The sequence below is a fragment of the Musca autumnalis genome, unplaced genomic scaffold, assembly GCF_047663935.1.
Source record: "Musca autumnalis isolate F117 unplaced genomic scaffold, ASM4766393v1 scaffold_5, whole genome shotgun sequence".
NCBI lineage: Eukaryota > Metazoa > Arthropoda > Insecta > Diptera > Muscidae > Musca > Musca autumnalis.
In genome coordinates, this window is record NW_027412088.1 from 155,164,497 (window position 1) to 155,184,737 (window position 20,241).

Below are 20,241 nucleotides of genomic sequence, written 5' to 3' on the forward strand. Positions count from 1 at the left end.
GTACGAACGATACATTTGAAAAATATTTTTTTACAAAAACTGGCTGTAATTTATTTGCACAAATGGAAAAATTAAAAAAAAAAGTATTGAAAAATATGGTGATTGTTGTTTCTATAACTTGTAAGAACGCAATAAAAATAAAACAAATCATTGGAAAGAACCATATGGTCATACACAATAATAAACATTTTTACATCTAAAACGATTTTACATAACATACAAAATCTTATTGTAATTCTTAATTTCATATGTTACATAAAATGACCCTTTTCCGAACAATGATTATTTAAAAAGGTTCTTGACGTAAATTCCTCACCACATGTTTTACATGAATACGGTGTTTGACCTGTGTGCTTATACATATGTGATCTTAAGACTGCACTGTATTTAAATGTTTTTCCACATTCTTCACATTTGTATGGCCGCAATTCGGAATGTACAAGCATATGAGTCTTTAGTTTATCTGCACGTTTAAATGACTTTTCACAAATGGAACATGTATATGGCCTGATATCACTATGTGTAAGCTGGTGGTCTTTCACAGACCTAACACTTTTAAATGCCTTCCCGCAAACACCACAAGAATATGGTCTGTCTTCGGAGTGAGTTATCAAATGATTTCTGAGCTTCCTTTTAGTACTGTATGACTGGCCACAGTGGGGACATAAAAAACAAGTTTCCTCGTTTTTTCGTCTCCCAGGTGTCTTTGGGTTTGGATTCAAATGTATTGCTTGAATGTGTCTATTCAGATCATATCGTCTGTTAAAACTACTTTCACACATATCGCATTTATGTGGTTTATCTTCCAGAGGCGCCGGTTTAAAATATTCTTCCACAAATTCTTTGCCATGTTTAAATTCCATGTGAACTTTTAAAGCTTGAGATCGGCTTGTTTTATGGTCACACAAAGGACATGCTATTTTCTCTTCATCAGGCATGTGAGTAAAACGTTTGTGTGAATAAAACGAACTCCTATCATCAAAGACTTTTTGGCATATTTCACATATGAAAGCTGTTGGCTCATCCAGAGATTCACTGTCAGACTGCTCCTCAGAGGAGCTTAAAGCTTCTTGTTTACTGCAAAAAATACATTCGTTTTAGTAATCAATACAAACTATGTAGTTTTGTATTTCATACCTATCATTGCACGACTCTGCTAATTTAGTAACATATAAATCTCTAATTGCTTTAAGTTCCTTCAACTGAACATCAGATGGACATTCATCGATGAAACTGTCAACGGTTGTTGTCTCCTTTGCATGCACTTTTTCGGCATGTCTTTGCATATCAAATCGTCTTGTAAAACCTCGGCCACAATGATCGCATATAAATGGCCTATCCTCTAAATATGCTTCCACAGATTTTTTACCATGCTTCAATTCCATGTGACACCTTAAAGCTTGTGGCCGACTTGATTTGTAGCTACATAAAGGACATGGTATTTTCTTTCTTTTCTGTTCAACAGACATGTGGGAATTACGTTTGTGTGAGTATAACTCATGTTTATCATGAAAGGTTTCTGGGCATACGTCACACACTAAAACAGTTGGCTCGGACAACATTTTCATTTCGTCCGGAGTTTCCACAGCTGAAGCGCTCCATGCCCTTTCACCACTACAATAAATACAGATTTAAACTGGAATATATGTATATTTCGTAACTACACATGTACTTTACATTGAATACCTTTCTTCGCAGGAGTCTGCCGATTTATTGTCATCATCTAAATCAGGATTTTCTTCCATATCATTTAGTTGAACATTAGATGGACCATCACTGATAAAAGCTGCTGCGGTAAATGACTCATCATTAGAAATATCAATGGTTTCTTCCAATTTAATTTCCTCCAGTCCACTATTATCTTCGTCCACATGTTCTTCACTTTTAAGTTCAAACTCGAATTCATGTGATGCACTTGACTCGATTAGTACAACTGGTGTTTCGTACAAATTTTCCATATCTTCAGTTCCCCTGAAAGAGTTGCTGTCTGAACATTGCATAAAGTAATCGTACGTTGACTGTATTTGCAGGAGGAATTTATATGATAACTTCAATAGTTTCAAACATGAATGGCATATTTTATTTGGAAACTTAGTTTCATCGTATTCTTCTAGCTGAAAATGGTGAAATCTGAGTAAATGTTTTCTTATCATTTTGAAGAGCAAACACCTCTTTGGTTCACTCTATTACACCAAAATGCAGGAGGCGACTTACATTTGGTACTATTACCGAGCAAATTTCCAGAAGCATGTCCATATAAGTCTTTCCTTCATTAACGACACCCGAAATCCTTGCTATTTCAGTTAGGTTGGTTAACTTTGTTGAAAGATTCGTACAGCAGCGGCATTTATTTTCTCCGAACATGTTTAAATTTATTTTTTAAACAAATATGGGGAGAGATTTAGGGAATATTTTTAATATTTCTCAAACATTGAAATAAATAATAAATTGTTTCACAAAGTTAAAGTGGGCTAATGAAATCTATTTACATCTTCTTCTTTGTTTACTTTGGCACTCAATACTAATTGATATCACAACAAGAGCAAAGCCCACTACTTTTTATTTGTGGATTTTACAAACACTTCTAAATTTTTTTGTATTTTTTTTTAATTTTTGCCGTTTTTCTTCTCGTTTTAATAATAAATGGGACTGGTTGTTGATATTATTTTATCCACCAGGGTAGATTTAAGAAAAGTTATTTTATATTGCAAATGGTGTCGTTGAAGAAAGGAGCCTTGTGGGAAAAATGTAACCGTCATTATTTTAAAACTCAGGAAATAGGGACACGAAAGGCTACAATTTCAAATACCAATACCAGAATAAGGAATATTAATCCTATTTTTGCTAATCGCGGATGTAATATAAAACAATTTAAGGTACTAGGACATAAGTTGAATATACGGACTGGATTCGAATCGATGATTAAAAAATGTCGGTTTGAAGGAAAATTTTGTTTGAGATTTGTTCCTGTCCATAGGAGAAAGTATTAAATCACCGGCCAAAGGCCGGCAATATATGAAAAAATTTCGATTTAAACATATCGTCAAAACCAAGGGATTTTTTTAACTTTCGGGGCCTATATCTCGGGAAGTATGGACTTCCTGCCCATGATTCAGGTCGAAGCGAATCCAGTCCAAACATTCAACCTGCTCCCATCATCCATGCATCAAAGTGGATTTACAACGTTTAGTTGGTAATATAAAATGGCGTTACTTTTTCAGTATTTTTAATCACAATAACATATTTGTTCTTATTATTTTATCTATTTACATTTACAAGTATTAAATTATTGTTTGGAAAAAAATTAATACTGGATATTACATTTTATCCACAAGTTTTTATTTTGGTCGTGTATTACCTTGATATAGTTTGTGTTAATATTTTCATAGGCTTCAAGAACAGGTATGTCTTTTGGATTTAGAGTTTCAGACTCAATGATATGTTTTCCAATACCTTGACACTATGATTTTGATAATGACGTCACACGCTTTTGCTTTATTCGACATTATTTGCTTTATTAATGTGCAAATCTCCTCTTGTGTGGATTATCTCATCCCTAAAAAAACGTTTGAGTTCTCTACTCAGGTCCACAAACTATGTTACTTAACGTGACCATATTTTAAACAATGATTATTCAAAGATGTCCTTAAGGAGAACGCTTCACCACATGTTTTACACGCAAACGGTGTTTGTCCCGTATGCATATACATGTGTGTCTTTAAAACCGAAGGATATTTAAATGTTTTTTCACATTCTCGACATTTATACGGTCGTAACTCTGAATGTACTCGCATATGAATTTTTAGTTTATCCGAACGTTTAAATGATTTTGCACAATCGGAACATTGGAATGGTTTTTCATCGCTGTGTATCAATTGATGGGTTTTCATATCCTTAACACGTTTAAAACTCTTATCACATATACCACAAGGATAGGGTCTTTCACCGGTGTGAATTAGCAAATGACTGTCGAGCATCTTTTTGGAATTATATGACTGGCCACAATATGGGCATAGGAAGCATTCCTCGCATTTCTTTGCTTTTGCAGGTTTCTCTTTAGAATTTTTATGTTTTCTTCTTATATGCCTACTAAGATCATCTCTCCTCCGATAACCACGTTCACACACGTCACATGTATAGGGTTTATTCTCTGATGGTAGCGGTTTAGAAACTTCTTCCGACGATTTTGTACCATGTTTCAATTCCATGTGAACCTTTAAAGCTGAGGGACGACTTGTTTTGTGATTACACAAAGGGCATGGTATTTTCTCTTCATCCGGCATGTGAGTATAACGTTTGTGGGTATTTAAAGCCTGCTTGTCGCGATAGATTTTTTGGCATACATCACATCTGACGGCAATTGGTTCCGTCAACACATCTATTTCGTCTAGAGATTCTACATCTGATTCCTCTTCAGTGGTGCTCAATATTTCTTTTCTGGCATAATAAGAGATTTTTAGATTTACACATACATATGTCACTAACGTGCCGCCTGAAGGTGTTGACTAGACACAAGGTCAGCTAGTACCATCGATTGACTCATAACGCCATCGCTAATTCCATTTTGACAGGCAACGATAGGTATTATTAAAAACTTTTACTAAAATGTGCTGTTAATCAAAATAGGAGAAAAAGATGGGCTAAAGAAATTAAGAATCAAGAGACGAAGTCTTGAATGCGGGCAAGAATGGGGTTTTTGATTAAATTAGATGTAAGTCTAACTGGATTTCATGTTATGTATAGACTATATACGTTCCAATACAACTCCTTAAGAGCCAACCGATGAAGCTGGCTGGTCAACAACTTCCAGCAGCACATATTATAGTTTTCATTGCGCACCTTTCATCGCCGGATTCGGTAAAGACATCAACATCTAAACCACGTGATTCTTCAACATTTAGTGGAACATTGGATGGATCGTCGCCATTGATGACATCAACTGGATTATTACAAAGAACATCAATTGGTTCTTCCAATTTAATATCTTCTGCTTTATTCCTAGATTCCTCAATTTCTTCCAATTTAATATCCAAATGAGATGTAGATTCGAGATGTACATTTGTCTCTGGCATTTTGAAAGGTATTTCATCCAAGTTTTCCATATCTTCTGTTGCCTTATTATGTTGTACGTCTGAACAACGTAGATCTTGTATAAAGTAATAGTGCCGTGCTTGTATTTGAAGCAAGAACATGTACGACTGTTGTAATAGCTTCAAACAGAAATGGCATATCATATTTGGAAATAGGGTTTCATCGTATTCTCCTACCTAGAAACGGTTATATACATAGTAAGGTATTAGCTCATCTTAAACCGTCGACTTACATTTCGTTTCATTCCTAAAGTCAATTCATACAACATGTCCATATAAGACTTCCCTTCATCGGATGCGCTTGAGATCTTTGCCTTTGTCGTTAGCTTCGTTAATTTTGAGGAAGGCTTTGAACAACAACGACATTCTTTTTCTTCAAACATCTTTCGAGAGGTGGATACGCAGGCTTACATCCCCAAAATTAGCGTCACTGAAACAAATGTTTGCAATGTTTAGAATGAGAACGAAAAAAGGTAATAAAAATCACAATATGTTCTTCTTCTTATTTCTTTTTTCAGGCAACGCTGAATGATGACAGACTGGAGACCATTATTAAGCGGCCCATACACTATCAAATTGGCTTGTCCAGCCGATGTACGTGTGTGCTTGATAAGTGTCGCAACGCCGTCAATCTGCAATCGAAATCTTCAAATTTTCCTCTAAAAAATTATGAACCTAATTTTTTGATTTCTTCACAAACACTATGTCCCAATTTACATTAGGCGAGTTTACTTGCGGCAATTGTCAGTTTGTAGGCGAGAGAGGGTGCTGAGAGGCAAAGGGTTACCATATGCCTCACCTCTCTCTCCTACAAAATGACAATTGCCGCAAGTAAACTCGCCTAATGTAAATTGGGACAATGTTCTTTTTTTCAGAATTGCTTTTTGACAATTTGAAAATCAAAACTATTTTGATTTTCCTCAATCCATAAAATTCACACAAACATTCTCATATTTTGAAAAATTTACACGTACTACTACAAATATTGACATCAAAATTTGATAGTGTATGGGGCGCTTTAAGCGTGTCTTAAGCGGCCAATACACTATCAAATTGGCTTGTCCAACCGATGAACTCCTTCTGTACGTGTGTGCTTGATAAGTGTGTAGCAAAGCATCCAATCAGCCTTCAATTTGCAATCGAAATCTTTTAATTTTCCTCTAAAAATTAATGAACTTAATTTTTTTTATTTCTTCACAAACACAATGTTCTTTTTTCCAGAATTGCTTTTTGACAATTTGAAAATAAACCATATTCATCGGATTGACTGGGTTTCATTAAGCGTGCCATACACTATCAAATTGGCTTGTCCATCCGATGAACTCCTTCTGTACGTGTGTGCTTGATAAGTGTGTAGCAAAGCATTCAATCAGCCTCCAATCTGCAACCGAAATCTTCAAATTTTCCTCTAAAAAACGAATGAACTTAAATTTTTAATTTCCTTCAAAACACAATGTTTTCTTTTTTCAAAATTTCTTTTTGACAATTAGGAAAATTATGAGAATCAAAACTATTTTGATTTTCCTCAATCCATAAAATTCAAACACACATTTTCATATTTTGAAAAATGTACACATACACAAATGTGAACATCAAATGGTCTGTTCCTTTACTTTTGAAAATGGTAAAATCGGCAAAAGTAGCAAAAGTTGTAAACTGCTCCCATATGAATTGTATGGTGTCTGAAGTAAAGGGTCGCTTTTCGAGTAAAGGAACAGAGCTAAAATTTGATAGAATATGGCCCGCAATACCCCTGCAAACATTTCTCAAAATTGTGGAAGATTGTTCGCTCAGATTAATCTTCTGTGATTCCCAACGGCGACCATTGGATGATTGTTTACATTTTTTCTTAGATTTTTCAAATGATCGCCCTAGAGAATAAAAGAATACTCTTCTGGAAGAGCAACAGATGATTGTCACTGACATTTTTGATTTGGTTGTACATAATTCTCATATACACTTTCGACAAAACTTTGATATAAATGACACGCATATAATTATGAGAATTGACAAACACAACGCATGTCCAGGTTTTGCCGAGTTTAACTAGACAACAAAGTGAATGAGGAAGCAGTATAACTAATCACCAATAACATAAGGAATAATTAAAAATCATAAGAAGGCAGAAAAGGAAACAAAAAAAAACCCAAGGAATAATTCTATTCTTTTTTACTTTATATTTTAATCTTCTAAAGATCTTCCAGATGATTAACCTGCGATTCTTCCTCGGGATTCGCTTCCTAGACAAAGTTACTTTATGTTGGGGATTCGCAGAAGATCTTTAGGTGCGCTCTTCCGCGATTGAATTGATCTTCCCCGCGAATCCCAGATTATCGAAAGCGATTGAAAATTTAAAAAAAAAATGTTTGCAGGGACACTATCAAATTTTGATGTCAAAATTTCGATTGCAGTTTGAAGGCTGATTGAATGCTTTGCTACACACTTATGAAGCACACACGTACGTGAGGGGTTCATCGGCTGGACAAGTCAATTTGATAGAGTATGGGCCGCTTTAAGGCGTCCACTCACCTATCAGCCCTGCAAACATTTTCTATCGCCTGCTTTACGGAAAGGTCACTTAAAAGCGATTGTCATGTCCGCTGCGACAGTCGAATTTTTATACAAAAATATAAAAATGACTTAAGAAACTGTTCCACTTTTGCGGCCCTAACTGGCTTGTCGCTTCCGTCACTACTAGAAGTTTGTTGCGTGTATCTGTAGGAGTTTTTTTATTTTTTGTATTTTCGGGCCGGCCTTATAAATGCGTAAATATATTGACTGTAGCTGCCGGCCATGAAAAGAATGAAAACGGAAACAGTTTTGCACTCAGGGTCATGTCTGAAAACAGTGCTGCCAATATTATTAATGCATGTAGGTTAGTGCTTAAGTAACGCACTCAAAAAAATACAGCTCTGCCTTCATGACAGAGCGAACAGATGTTTAGACAGAACAAAACCAAAACGAACGAAAAGAAATGTCGGAAAATTATGGAAATCAGGAAAAGGAGGGAAATTCAGCGTCCTTTTCCTTGATATAAAAGGGGAAAAAGACCAAACTCAGACCATTTTCATTTCCAAAGTGGTGCCGGCAAATTAAAACCCCCAAACTTGTGATTTAAAAATATAACCAAAAAACTAGAAAGAAGTAAAAGAAAAAACACAGACATTTTGTTTTGCAATTGATGTGCTTTTTTTATTAAAGGACTTGAAAGTCTCGTTTTTGTAATTGTTGTGGGCGTGATAAAAATCGTAAGTTTAGAGAATATTGTATGCGGTGACTGTGTATAAATAGTTGTATTTTGTGTTCTTTATTTATTTAAAGTGTACGCCACTCAGCCAAACCAGACCTTCACTGACCTCCTCAGCCGTTACAAAGGAGGGGGTCAGCTTCATTTATTTATAACGGCCGTAAATTGCTCTGCAACAAAATTCCCTTGATGTGCAGATGACGACATTGATCATTAATTTGCCGAATGATTGTGGGGCTTAAAGATATTATATTATGCTTGTGTGATGTCCATTAATTTCTGCACCCAAAACGGCTGGTCACCTGAAATGAGAGAAGAAAACGAAAATAAATAAACTGCTAAGTACAAGAAATTAATTAAAAGGAAAATTAACATACAAAAAGATTGATAACTAAAATTTTTATAATACATAACTAAAAGAACTAGATTAAGTTGTGTTGTCCTATGTGTTTATTCTAATTATATTCTTTTTATTGATTGTGAGGGAAGTTAACGCCAATTTGTTTTAAATGCGAGTGTAGGGTTGCCCTTTAAAACGTTTAGCCTAAATTTCTATAAATTTGTTTGTTTTTAGAGACAAAGAAATGAGTCTCAAAAACCACTAACAGAGCTCTATTAGGCAGGTCTTAATAATATCTAGGATTGGCCCAGGTTGGCCTAAAAATATGCGTTGCTATACGTTAAAAAAATGGTAATCTGAGAATTGACTCAATAAATATTTTTGATCGTTGGTGTTAAGTTTTCAAGTTAAAGATTCGTTAGGTTTAAATATGTTTAATTCCTCAATAAATATGTTCTCTGTTTAATTGTATTGAAGAATTATGTTGTTCTAATTTTTGTTTGTGAGAGAGGAAAGGTAGTGTAGGCAGTCGTGAGATAAGTGTCTGTGGGATGTGGGGCCCTTATAATGATATTTGGTTATTGACGGACTTAAGGGTCAAGGATGGGCGGGCGAAGTGTGGGAGCACATTCATCAAGCTCCCCTGTTTCTAGTGTACTCGTGTTTGTAATCGTTTCATTTTATGTAGTAGTGTGTAGTCTTCATTTTTAATTGTTCGTCCCCTAGGGCTACGGTGGAATGGGATGGGACCGCCCTGAAGATGGCACCCCTGAGCTAGTTGGTACCTCCCCGTAGCGCCACTGCAGGTGGCACGTAACAATATGGCGCCCAAACGGAAGCAAAAAAATATCTATAAATTTCCAAAACTGTGCAATACCACCAAGGCACAAGGCAATAGACCATAGGGTTACTATAGCATAACAACGGTAATCTCATTTTCTAATAAAAACTATCTAATTTTGCAAACACAGCTTTAATTCTTAAAACTAGTGATAATCGTGCAATATTTAGGTTAGCTTTTAGAAAATAAGGATTTCCGTTCCATACACTAGGGTCAGATGCAATAATCTTGTTAGTCGAGTGTAACAATGAATGTATTGTCTTTATGGCCTGTCCTTTTTTGTTTTGTTTTTTTTTATGTTTGTTTTTTTTTATGCAATAGACGTAGGGTTAGTATAAGGGAACTATGCAATAGCTATTGTGATTAAGCGTTCGCAATGTGCATTGCAAGAAAGCAACCGAACACGAGATCTTTTTTTTTATATGTTTAGGAAAAATGCCGTGGTACTACCCTCAAATTCGTTCATGTTCATGTATAGGAGAAGTTCTAATATTGAGAGAGCATAGGAAGAAAAGTGCAATAGCCTCTGTGATGTAAGTTTCATAGATGAGCGTTGTTACGAAGTATTCTGTTATGAGATCTTTTTTGTTGGATTTTGCCACAAAAATGCCATAGTGCAATATCTAAATGTTGAATGTTATCCTAAACCCGTAAAGTCCAGTCGACGAGTACACTGAAACAACCTAACTAGGACACTCATGTGTAAAAGTATTAGATGAAAAAAAAAAAAAAAATACAAAAAAAAAAAATACCCCAAGCAAATTTCCTCACAGACAGCTGAAAACACACTCACCTACCTCTCATATATGTCATTGATAAAAAAAAAGACTAACCAAACTAAAACCCTTTTTATAATTGGGACCTTTGATGTCAATTTATCTATGTTTTTTGTTTCACTATATTTTTTATCGATCTATATTTAGTTATTTAAATTTTCATTAAAAACTAATATTCTAATAATCTTTGTGATTAGCTTATTAATTCCTATTACTTTATTTATTTTTTTTTTTGTAACTTAATATTTGTTGTCTTGTAGATCTATATTTAATTATTTAAATTTTCATTAAAAACTAATATTCTAACAATCTTTGTATTTAGCTTATTAATTCATATTACTTTAATTTTTTTTATAACTTAATTTTTGTTGTCTTGTCGATCTATATTTAATTACTATTTAAAATTTTATAAAAAAAAAACTAATATCCTAATAGTATTTGTGTTTAGCTTTTAATTCATATTACTTTATATTTTTTTTGTATCTTAATTTTTTGTCTTGTCGTTATTTCCTTCACAACTGATTTTTACGATAGCCCACAACAAGATTTGATTTGTTTCCTAAACCACATATATTATAAAACAAATACACAAAACCGATGAGTGATTACGTTGCCGGAAAAGGCGAAGTAAACTAATAGACATCTAGCCTTTGATAATAGCCGACTTTCTATAACCATGAGACCTAACCAAAAAAGAAAAAGAAGGTAAACCAAACAATGGCACAGTCCAATATGGATAGGGACACCGCGTTTATAGATCTGTCAGGTACTATTAATAACCTCCAAGCAAGTACTAGTGCCGGGGCACAAACTAAACATCATCAAGCACCTAATATGGGAAAGCAATGTTTGGTTTACATTCGGCGTCTTTTCGTGATTTCGAAGGCGTTTCGTGATTTCGCGCGGAATCAAGCAAAAATTATCATGATTTCGCATACAAAAATGAAATCATCTTATTTCGTGATTTCAGCGAAATCAACATCGAAATCACAGTACACATGATATACAACCCTGCTTTTGCCTGAAAAAGTACCAAAAGTTGCAACACTTTTCACGTATCACAATAAACAAGGTAGATGGTCAGTTGCTGCAACAAAAAAATTTATTATCAAAATTTGTAAGCAATGTGAAAAAATATGAAATTACATTGTTAAAATGCTGTTTTTCATTGTGTTCCCGTACTTTTTAGTGGTTATGCTAGAAAAAAGAGCGAATTTTCATAAATTGCTTCCCCATACAAATTTCTTAAAAAAGACGGGAACGGAAAAATGACGGAAATTGCAAAAACTCCAGCAGAAATGTCAAAATCAACGTATCAGCTGTCGTAGTTAGATGCCAACGAACATGCTGCTAGTTTCTAATAGGCCAAAATTGTATGGCAGAAAATAGGAGAAGAGAGTGTTATTCGGCGCTGTTATTGTTTAAAGAGAAGTGCAAGTCTTGTTAGATTTCGGAGTACGGAAATCATTTTTAGCACTGAACGGGCAAACTACTTCAAGTAATAATATTTTGCAGGTTCTGAGCACAAATTTTATCTATCAAAATTTATTATTATGATGTCTCAACCATGATGAAATAAGAGGTGGCGTAAAACGACCAGCTGATTGGTTTCAATCTGTCAAATTTTTTGTTATTGTGAATGAATTGTATGAAAACGTAAACAAACATTTTGACATATTGAAGAATTTTCAGCCAAAAAGTAGTTGTTGTTGTTGTGCTACTTACGTGACCTGTTAAATAGATCTTGGTCTCAACGATAAAATAATTTTTTATTTGGTAGTACTATACACAATTAATACGATATATAGATAATTTTACGGTAATTTTCGAAATAAAGGTGTAAAGTTCTATATTGTCGTATATTTTTGATGACTAATTAAATATACAACAACTTGTTTTGAAAATTCATGTTCGATCAGCTGCGCATATGCATCTACCTTGATAATTGTGATATGTTTGAAATCAACAAAAAAATAAGTATAAACACCGGGGTGTATTTCAGGATTTTGTAAAATCCAGTGGATTTTGGAGCGCAAGTGTAAACTTGGCACAACAAAGCGATGCAGATATTGTCGTTAAGAATATGGTACGCGAAAGCTTGAATGATGCTAGACCAGGTTTGATTTCAATGGTGGAAACAAGTGTGGCGAAGGAAATGGAGAAAGTGTATGTCCAGTTTATTTAATCTATATGTTGCATTGAAATAATTTCGTTATGGTTGTTGCAACCCCAATTATTTTTCTAAGCCCGGCTTATGAGACTAATCAGGGCGTGGGAGTTCCCCACGTTGGGCAAAAATCAAATGATTAAACAGCAATGATCGTCAGTAATAAAATGAAACGATTCCCTGCTTAGTCAATGTCGTCTGTGAACAAGAAGAAGAAAGGTTACAACATTGCGCTGTTTTGTTTTTCATACACAAAAAAAATTGTGCTGCTAAAACATATTTGTATAATCGCCTAGAGAATAAAAGTTATTCCCAGAATCTTTTAAAAATCACCTAAAAACTCCACGTAATGTTTTGTCAATTTGGCTGCGCTATGGTTATCTAAAACAAAGGCTCTTATGTTATTTATGTTTGCCTAGACAAACAGCTAAAAACCGCTAGGAACTAATTGATCATCGCCATACCAAAATGGTACGAACTAATGACTTCATCCAGGTGTAAGCTTGCCATCGCCCAAGCAAGTACAATCGAAAGATCTTTCTATATTTTTGCAATGCGTATAATTATAAATATCTCCAATCCCAATATGACCATGATACTACCGAGCATACACAAAATACAGTAAAATAAAATCACGGCCAAAAGAATTCCTGTTTGCATCCCTACCTGTATGTTATTTCATCGGTAAATGCAAAAATATCCACACGGTGTAATAAACCAGAATAAAAAAAGGCTTAAAATGTATCCACGAAGAATCCCATGTTTACCACCTCAACATGACCAAAGAAAACGCAAGGGTTTTATTTTTTATTCCAAACGAATCTTAAATTGACCTGTTGGGTATATTTATTGTTTTTATGTAGTTCCAAAATAATGCGCGAAGTTATATCAATTCACTTTAATATCTATTTCATGTATGGTAAAACCGTATTTCCATTGTAATTCAATATGGGAAAAATATCATATTAAATATATATTATATAATAGTAAAGGATAAATATAATGCATGCAATAATATAAAACTGAAACGTCTAAGTACGTCCACTGAAGTCCAACAAAATGATGGGTAATGATACACAATAAATCATCAACACCAATGAAGCGCACAAGCTAGTTCAGGTAACTAAAGAATTACTCCACGTAATTCCAGGATCGAGGTAATTGTCATACACATAATTATAAACCAGGTCAGAAACACTTCATTGACTTGCTATTGTTATTCCAAACTATGGTTGTTTATTTGGTTTCTTTTGTGCATCAAATAGACCAGTGTATACTTTCACACATATTCTTTGTTTCAAACAATTTACTCCAAACGGTACGACATTATGAAATTACCCTTAAATATCTAATTGTGTATCACCACCATTGTCCATTAATTTTTTTTGTCCACACTACAAAGCAATAAAATTCATAACACTCACCTTTGAATAGCAATGTTGAGGATGGCAGGTAAATTCAAGTCTGGAATAGTTTTCGATGGGGTAGTAATCAGGCAAGATGTTGACATATGCCCACTGTTTGTTTCACAACAACGAAAATAACTGAAAATACACCAAAAAACATAGTTTTAGCAAAAGGAAATAGCAAAATATAGTTATGTTTTAAATTGTATCAAACAAAATATAAGAATAACTGAGGTACTGTTTTCTTTTCACACACTTTTTGTCATTGTTTACATTTCACATTGTTTTTTTTTTGTTTTGTTTATCCCCACATTCACAATATAAAATAAACATGACTGACATATCATTTCACACGATCCACACACCAACAATGCAATGTTCAGCCAAGCAGCCTCATTCACATAACCACAATAATCCATATTTTTTTTATGCATAAAATACACTTCACTTTCAGGCAATATTAATGTTTCACAACACAATTTACAAACATTCAAAAGCCCCGAACATCTTTTCATATGGTCTCAAATTGTTTTTGTTATAGGCACAGGGGTTGAAATAGCACACACAGCGTAGGTAGTCCAATAACACACAATGTTTTTTTGGGAACACATATTATTCTTTTTGTTTCTACACGTTAATACCCCACTTATTTGCCATTGCATAGGTTGATATTTGAGTAACCATTCCAATCCACTAATGGAACATTAACACCACACACTTTCATATATTTTCAATGTACCTTGTGGTAGCCAATTTCATAGGGTAAAATATTTACGAAATGTCATTCTTTAATCACACTAACATAGGCCGTGTTGATCGAACATTTTTTTATAATCACATATTCATGGCCGAATTTGCATGTTTCTTTTGTTATTCAACAACACAAGTCCTGAGTTTTTTTGGTTGTTTTTTATATTTTTTAACGACATATTCACTGTTGTCACATGAAATAAGATAACACCATGCTCACCTATACACACTGCACGGCAGGGTAATCCTTCTGTCTTTCCAAGCACAGGTAGAAATGTCCGTCTAAAGCCCACTTTTCCATATTGTGTGGAGAACGATAGCACACCTTCACGAATGTCTTTGTTGTTATCTGGCATATGAATACAGGCATGTTTGGTAGGCAGGTACAAAATTGTGGACTCCGTCACAAAACCTAAAAAAAATTAAAAAGGGAAAATAATTAATACATTTTGTTTATAATAATGAAGTGTGTTTTAAGATTTGTTACCTTGCATGTTGGTTGAGGTTAGTGTGGCCAATCATACTGAGGGTATGACATTTGTAAATCAACGCCAGCAGAGATGTTGAGACGCTTTCAATGATGTGCGCCGAAAAGCAAAAAAAAGGGCGCCGACGTCGACGTTTGGTAACGGCATAACAAGGCCAACAGTCAACGGTGTATGTATGTATGTATGAATGGCGTCGTTCATGCAAAATGTGCATGAGAGTATGGCGTGGGTTTCAATACATGAATGAACATACACTTACACACGTACATATATGAATCGGAACTACTCGATGTGCGTATGGATGAGACACCTCGTGGTGGACACCCATTCAATAAAACCAGCCTTTTTCGGTATTTTGCCACTGAAAAGAAAAAAATAATTAACATTACTAAGAATAAAAATTCAGTTTTTAGTGAAGTACTTACCGATGTTCCAGGAAATATCTTCTCCACATCATGGCTACAACCGCGTGGCCAGGGTTGGGTTATGTACAGGAGGCTTGGGTTTTGTAAGTCTTACCCTTTGTTTTTACGCCAAATTACTATAAATTCAATACACTACCCGCACATCACAATTTCCAGTGCAGGCTCGTCAATTGTGATGTATTGTTGCGTGTATCTGTAGGAGTTTTTTTATTTTTTGTATTTTCGGGCCGGCCTTATAAATGCGTAAATATATTGACTGTAGCTGCCGGCCATGAAAAGAATGAAAACGGAAACAGTTTTGCACTCAGGGTCATGTCTGAAAACAGTGCTGCCAATATTATTAATGCATGTAGGTTAGTGCTTAAGTAACGCACTCAAAAAAATACAGCTCTGCCTTCATGACAGAGCGAACAGATGTTTAGACAGAACAAAACCAAAACGAACGAAAAGAAATGTCGGAAAATTATGGAAATCAGGAAAAGGAGGGAAATTCAGCGTCCTTTTCCTTGATATAAAAGGGGAAAAAGACCAAACTCAGACCATTTTCATTTCCAAAGTGGTGCCGGCAAATTAAAACCCCCAAACTTGTGATTTAAAAATATAACCAAAAAACTAGAAAGAAGTAAAAGAAAAAACACAGACATTTTGTTTTGCAATTGATGTGCTTTTTTTATTAAAGGACTTGAAAGTCTCGTTTTTGTAATTGTTGTGGGCGTGATAAAAATCGTAAGTTTAGAGAATATTGTATGCGGTGACTGTGTATAAATAGTTGTATTTTGTGTTCTTTATTTATTTAAAGTGTACGCCACTCAGCCAAACCAGACCTTCACTGACCTCCTCAGCCGTTACAAAGGAGGGGGTCAGCTTCATTTATTTATAACGGCCGTAAATTGCTCTGCAACAAAATTCCCTTGATGTGCAGATGACGACATTGATCATTAATTTGCCGAATGATTGTGGGGCTTAAAGATATTATATTATGCTTGTGTGATGTCCATTAATTTCTGCACCCAAAACGGCTGGTCACCTGAAATGAGAGAAGAAAACGAAAATAAATAAACTGCTAAGTACAAGAAATTAATTAAAAGGAAAATTAACATACAAAAAGATTGATAACTAAAATTTTTATAATACATAACTAAAAGAACTAGATTAAGTTGTGTTGTCCTATGTGTTTATTCTAATTATATTCTTTTTATTGATTGTGAGGGAAGTTAACGCCAATTTGTTTTAAATGCGAGTGTAGGGTTGCCCTTTAAAACGTTTAGCCTAAATTTCTATAAATTTGTTTGTTTTTAGAGACAAAGAAATGAGTCTCAAAAACCACTAACAGAGCTCTATTAGGCAGGTCTTAATAATATCTAGGATTGGCCCAGGTTGGCCTAAAAATATGCGTTGCTATACGTTAAAAAAATGGTAATCTGAGAATTGACTCAATAAATATTTTTGATCGTTGGTGTTAAGTTTTCAAGTTAAAGATTCGTTAGGTTTAAATATGTTTAATTCCTCAATAAATATGTTCTCTGTTTAATTGTATTGAAGAATTATGTTGTTCTAATTTTTGTTTGTGAGAGAGGAAAGGTAGTGTAGGCAGTCGTGAGATAAGTGTCTGTGGGATGTGGGGCCCTTATAATGATATTTGGTTATTGACGGACTTAAGGGTCAAGGATGGGCGGGCGAAGTGTGGGAGCACATTCATCAAGCTCCCCTGTTTCTAGTGTACTCGTGTTTGTAATCGTTTCATTTTATGTAGTAGTGTGTAGTCTTCATTTTTAATTGTTCGTCCCCTAGGGCTACGGTGGAATGGGATGGGACCGCCCTGAAGATGGCACCCCTGAGCTAGTTGGTACCTCCCCGTAGCGCCACTGCAGGTGGCACGTAACAAGTTATAAAAGCGATAAAATTGACATTGACGAAAAAAGAAATTTTATTTATTTTATGTTTTATTGTTTTATTATAATTGCAATTTTTCATACTTATATTTTATTATTATTTCACATACTTAGTCCCAATTTACATTAGGCGAGTTTACTTGCGGCAATTGTCAGTTTGATGGAGAGAGAGGTGAGGTATATGGTAACCCTTTGCCTCTCAACACCCTCTCTTACCCACAAACTGACAATTGCCGCAAGTAAACTCGCCTAATGTAAATTGGGACTTAGCTGAATTACTCAGGAATTGTCGTCAACATTAATTTTACCATTTTACAAATCTGATGTCGCCTGGCCCGGGGTTAGAACCCGGGAATGCAGAATGCCAGCATGGTCCAATGAAATTGGTTTTGTAAAATGACAATAGTATCCCAGCAAAATAAATTGGAAGTAGTGCAATGTGGACTAGTTCTGTCACGGCATGTTTTGATGCAGTCCAAACGGAGTCGTGAAAAAGGCACTCCGTTCGCTACATTTTATTAGCAGTTGTTAGAGATCCCTACATGTACATAAATCAGTTTGTACATCTCTACAGGCAGCGGCATGCATTTTCCAAAAAGAGATAAGCGTGTTAACATTTCCAAACATTTGTTAATATAAACTAAATAATATTTAATTTGTGAACATTTTTCCGGTAACTCACGACAAGAAAATTTCCGAATGGAGTGCTGTTGGAGTACATGTCGAAATCTTAACTGGTGATGGGAAGGCAACCCATTTAGCAGATGAAGTAAAAACAGTTCAGCTTGGAACAAATGGAGAGTGGAGAAAACACGACTGTTTGCGATTGAACTAAATGGAGAATTTTCATAATTTGTGTTAATGTAATAAAGTTCTTAATATTTTTGTTTTACACAAATAATAAATTCATTTTATTTGTTCTGGCATATTTTGTAATGGCTTGCACAATTTCCGCAGAATGCCTGTATCAAAACACGTGCTTTGGACTGCCTCCCATTCTACCCCAAAGGGTTAGTTAAAATGCAATGCCAAAGGGTCAGTTAAAATGCAGTGCCAAAGGGTCAGTTAAAATGCAGTGCCAAATGGTCAGTTAAAATGTTGTGCCAGAGGGTCAGTTAAAATGCAGTGCCAAAGGGTCAGTTAAAATGCAGTGAAATGGAGTGCCTCTTTCAGTAGTCACGCTCTTGTAAAAATCATGAGTGAAAATGCATAATTTGATGCACTTCCAGACCACTTGTACATATCATTTAACTGCCTCTTTGGAGGCAAACTTTTTGCTGGGTAGTTTTTAACGGATATTTTTAATTCCAAACGTTTGGAGGGAGTCTGCCCGACAGCATTTGTGATAATATGTGTAAATTTTCGAAAATTTGAGAATGTATGTGTGAGTTTTTCAAGATCAAAATAGTTTTGAATTAATTTAATTAATCGAGCTATGTGACCGAGGAAATTACACTAGAAACTTTATATCTAGCGAAGTCCTACATAGACATCAACCGCTATGCGACGATCGTTTCGTTAACTGGTTAGGTTAACATTCTCAGGCATATTAGATGTTGTTTTTGCTAGACAATTTTCGCCATTTGGAGCCCCTATTTATACGTCCAAGATTACAAATTTGCATTTGTGAATTTCAAATTGAAGCTTATTTCCAAAGACGACTCATTTGTCCCCCTCTATTCTAGAAATCCATTTTTCAATATCACATCACATGGTAGAACAAATATAAGATGAAGTTAATACTACAACAAATACAACTCGAACAACAACCACAAAGAAATTTGTTTTTGTTTGTAACGTTACTGCCAGCTGTATTTGTAGACAAAACAAGGAAAAATCTATAAATTATTGGAATTTAAAAAACTAATAATTTTTCACATTTGGTTGAATATTTTGGAAAACATGAATGAAAATTCGTTACATTTTCAATTTTTATGTTTCCACATCATTCCACTAAATGCATAAATTCTCGCAGAAAGTAGAATTCTTGCAGAAAAGTTTGGGGTCGCTGGAAATTCATAGAAAAAGGAGAAGCTGTTTCAATGTTTTGTTTTAGAAATCAAAGGGCTTTATTTTTTTAAATTTTAACAAAATAGCTCACATAAGCTTCGTTCCCGTACTTTTTGATGGTAAAATTCGTAAAAGAGAGAACTGCAAAAAATTTGTTCTCACACACAAGTTTTTTGAAATAGTTCGGGAACGGAAAAATGGAAAATACGTCAAAAAAACTGGAACAAATGTCAAAGTCGGCGTATCAGCCAATCAGACGCCGGCAACCATGTTACAATTTTTTTACTCGCCCAAATTTGTCGTGTAAAAAGTTTTTAAAGAGAGCGTCATTCAGCTCCATTTATGTTTAAAGAGAAGTGAACATTTTACAACTTTTTTGTGTACTGGAACGCATTTCTGAGTAAAATGTGTAAAAATTGTAAAAACTTTTTAGTTCTGGAACACAGCTATATTAACAAACGTTGTATAGCCTCTACAAGCGGGGATTTACTGCGCGGCTTATCGTTCGAACTTGGAGGAGGTTACATATCATTGATATGAAGAAGTCTTTCTGGGAAATGGTTTTTTCCGAATGATATATTTTTTTTCTCAAAAAATATATGTCCCTAATGTACATCGAAATAGAAATAAATGTATAAATGTATAATATGAATAAATGTATAAAATGAAATAATAAATGTATAAAATGAAATAAATGAAATTTGACACTAACGTTACAACCCAGTTCAGTCAGCTGTGTATTGCTGCTACCTTTTCTTATTCTACCATGATCACATCATGTTACAGTTGATAGCTTTTTTTCCATCATA

At 34.6% G+C, this 20,241-nt stretch overlaps 2 protein-coding genes and 2 long non-coding RNA genes across 5 annotated transcripts; 2 read left to right on the plus strand and 2 right to left on the minus strand.

Annotated features, from left to right (window-relative positions):
- Positions 1-205: 205 nt before the first annotated feature.
- On the minus strand, positions 206-5,520 carry LOC141386804 (uncharacterized). The gene is made up of 7 exons (XM_073955715.1): positions 5,324-5,520; positions 4,840-5,267; positions 3,604-4,437; positions 2,215-2,371; positions 1,678-2,114; positions 1,138-1,614; positions 206-1,077 (listed from the first exon to the last, which is right to left on the minus strand). The coding sequence occupies exons 1-7, from the start codon at positions 5,471-5,473 to the stop codon at positions 252-254; spliced, it is 3,309 nt and encodes a 1,102-aa protein (XP_073811816.1). The 5' UTR covers positions 5,474-5,520; the 3' UTR covers positions 206-251.
- A 2,111-nt stretch (positions 5,521-7,631) lies between these two features.
- LOC141387085 (uncharacterized) lies at positions 7,632-10,995 on the plus strand. Its single transcript, XR_012408474.1, has 2 exons — positions 7,632-8,338; positions 8,412-10,995. It is a non-coding gene; the product is annotated as an uncharacterized lncRNA (long non-coding RNA).
- Positions 8,256-16,336, minus strand: LOC141387083 (uncharacterized). 2 transcript variants are annotated; one of them, XM_073956219.1, is made up of 5 exons: positions 15,531-16,336; positions 15,373-15,466; positions 14,838-15,029; positions 13,886-14,005; positions 8,256-8,639 (listed from the first exon to the last, which is right to left on the minus strand). In XM_073956219.1, the coding sequence occupies exons 2-4, from the start codon at positions 15,431-15,433 to the stop codon at positions 13,953-13,955; spliced, it is 306 nt and encodes a 101-aa protein (XP_073812320.1). In that variant the 5' UTR covers positions 15,434-15,466; positions 15,531-16,336; the 3' UTR covers positions 8,256-8,639; positions 13,886-13,952. The 2 variants fall into 2 exon arrangements, with proteins under 2 accessions (XP_073812320.1, XP_073812321.1); XM_073956220.1 differs by having other exon boundaries at positions 15,105-15,466.
- LOC141387086 (uncharacterized) lies at positions 16,116-17,071 on the plus strand. Its single transcript, XR_012408475.1, has 2 exons — positions 16,116-16,256; positions 16,330-17,071. It is a non-coding gene; the product is annotated as an uncharacterized lncRNA (long non-coding RNA).
- Positions 17,072-20,241: the final 3,170 nt, after the last annotated feature.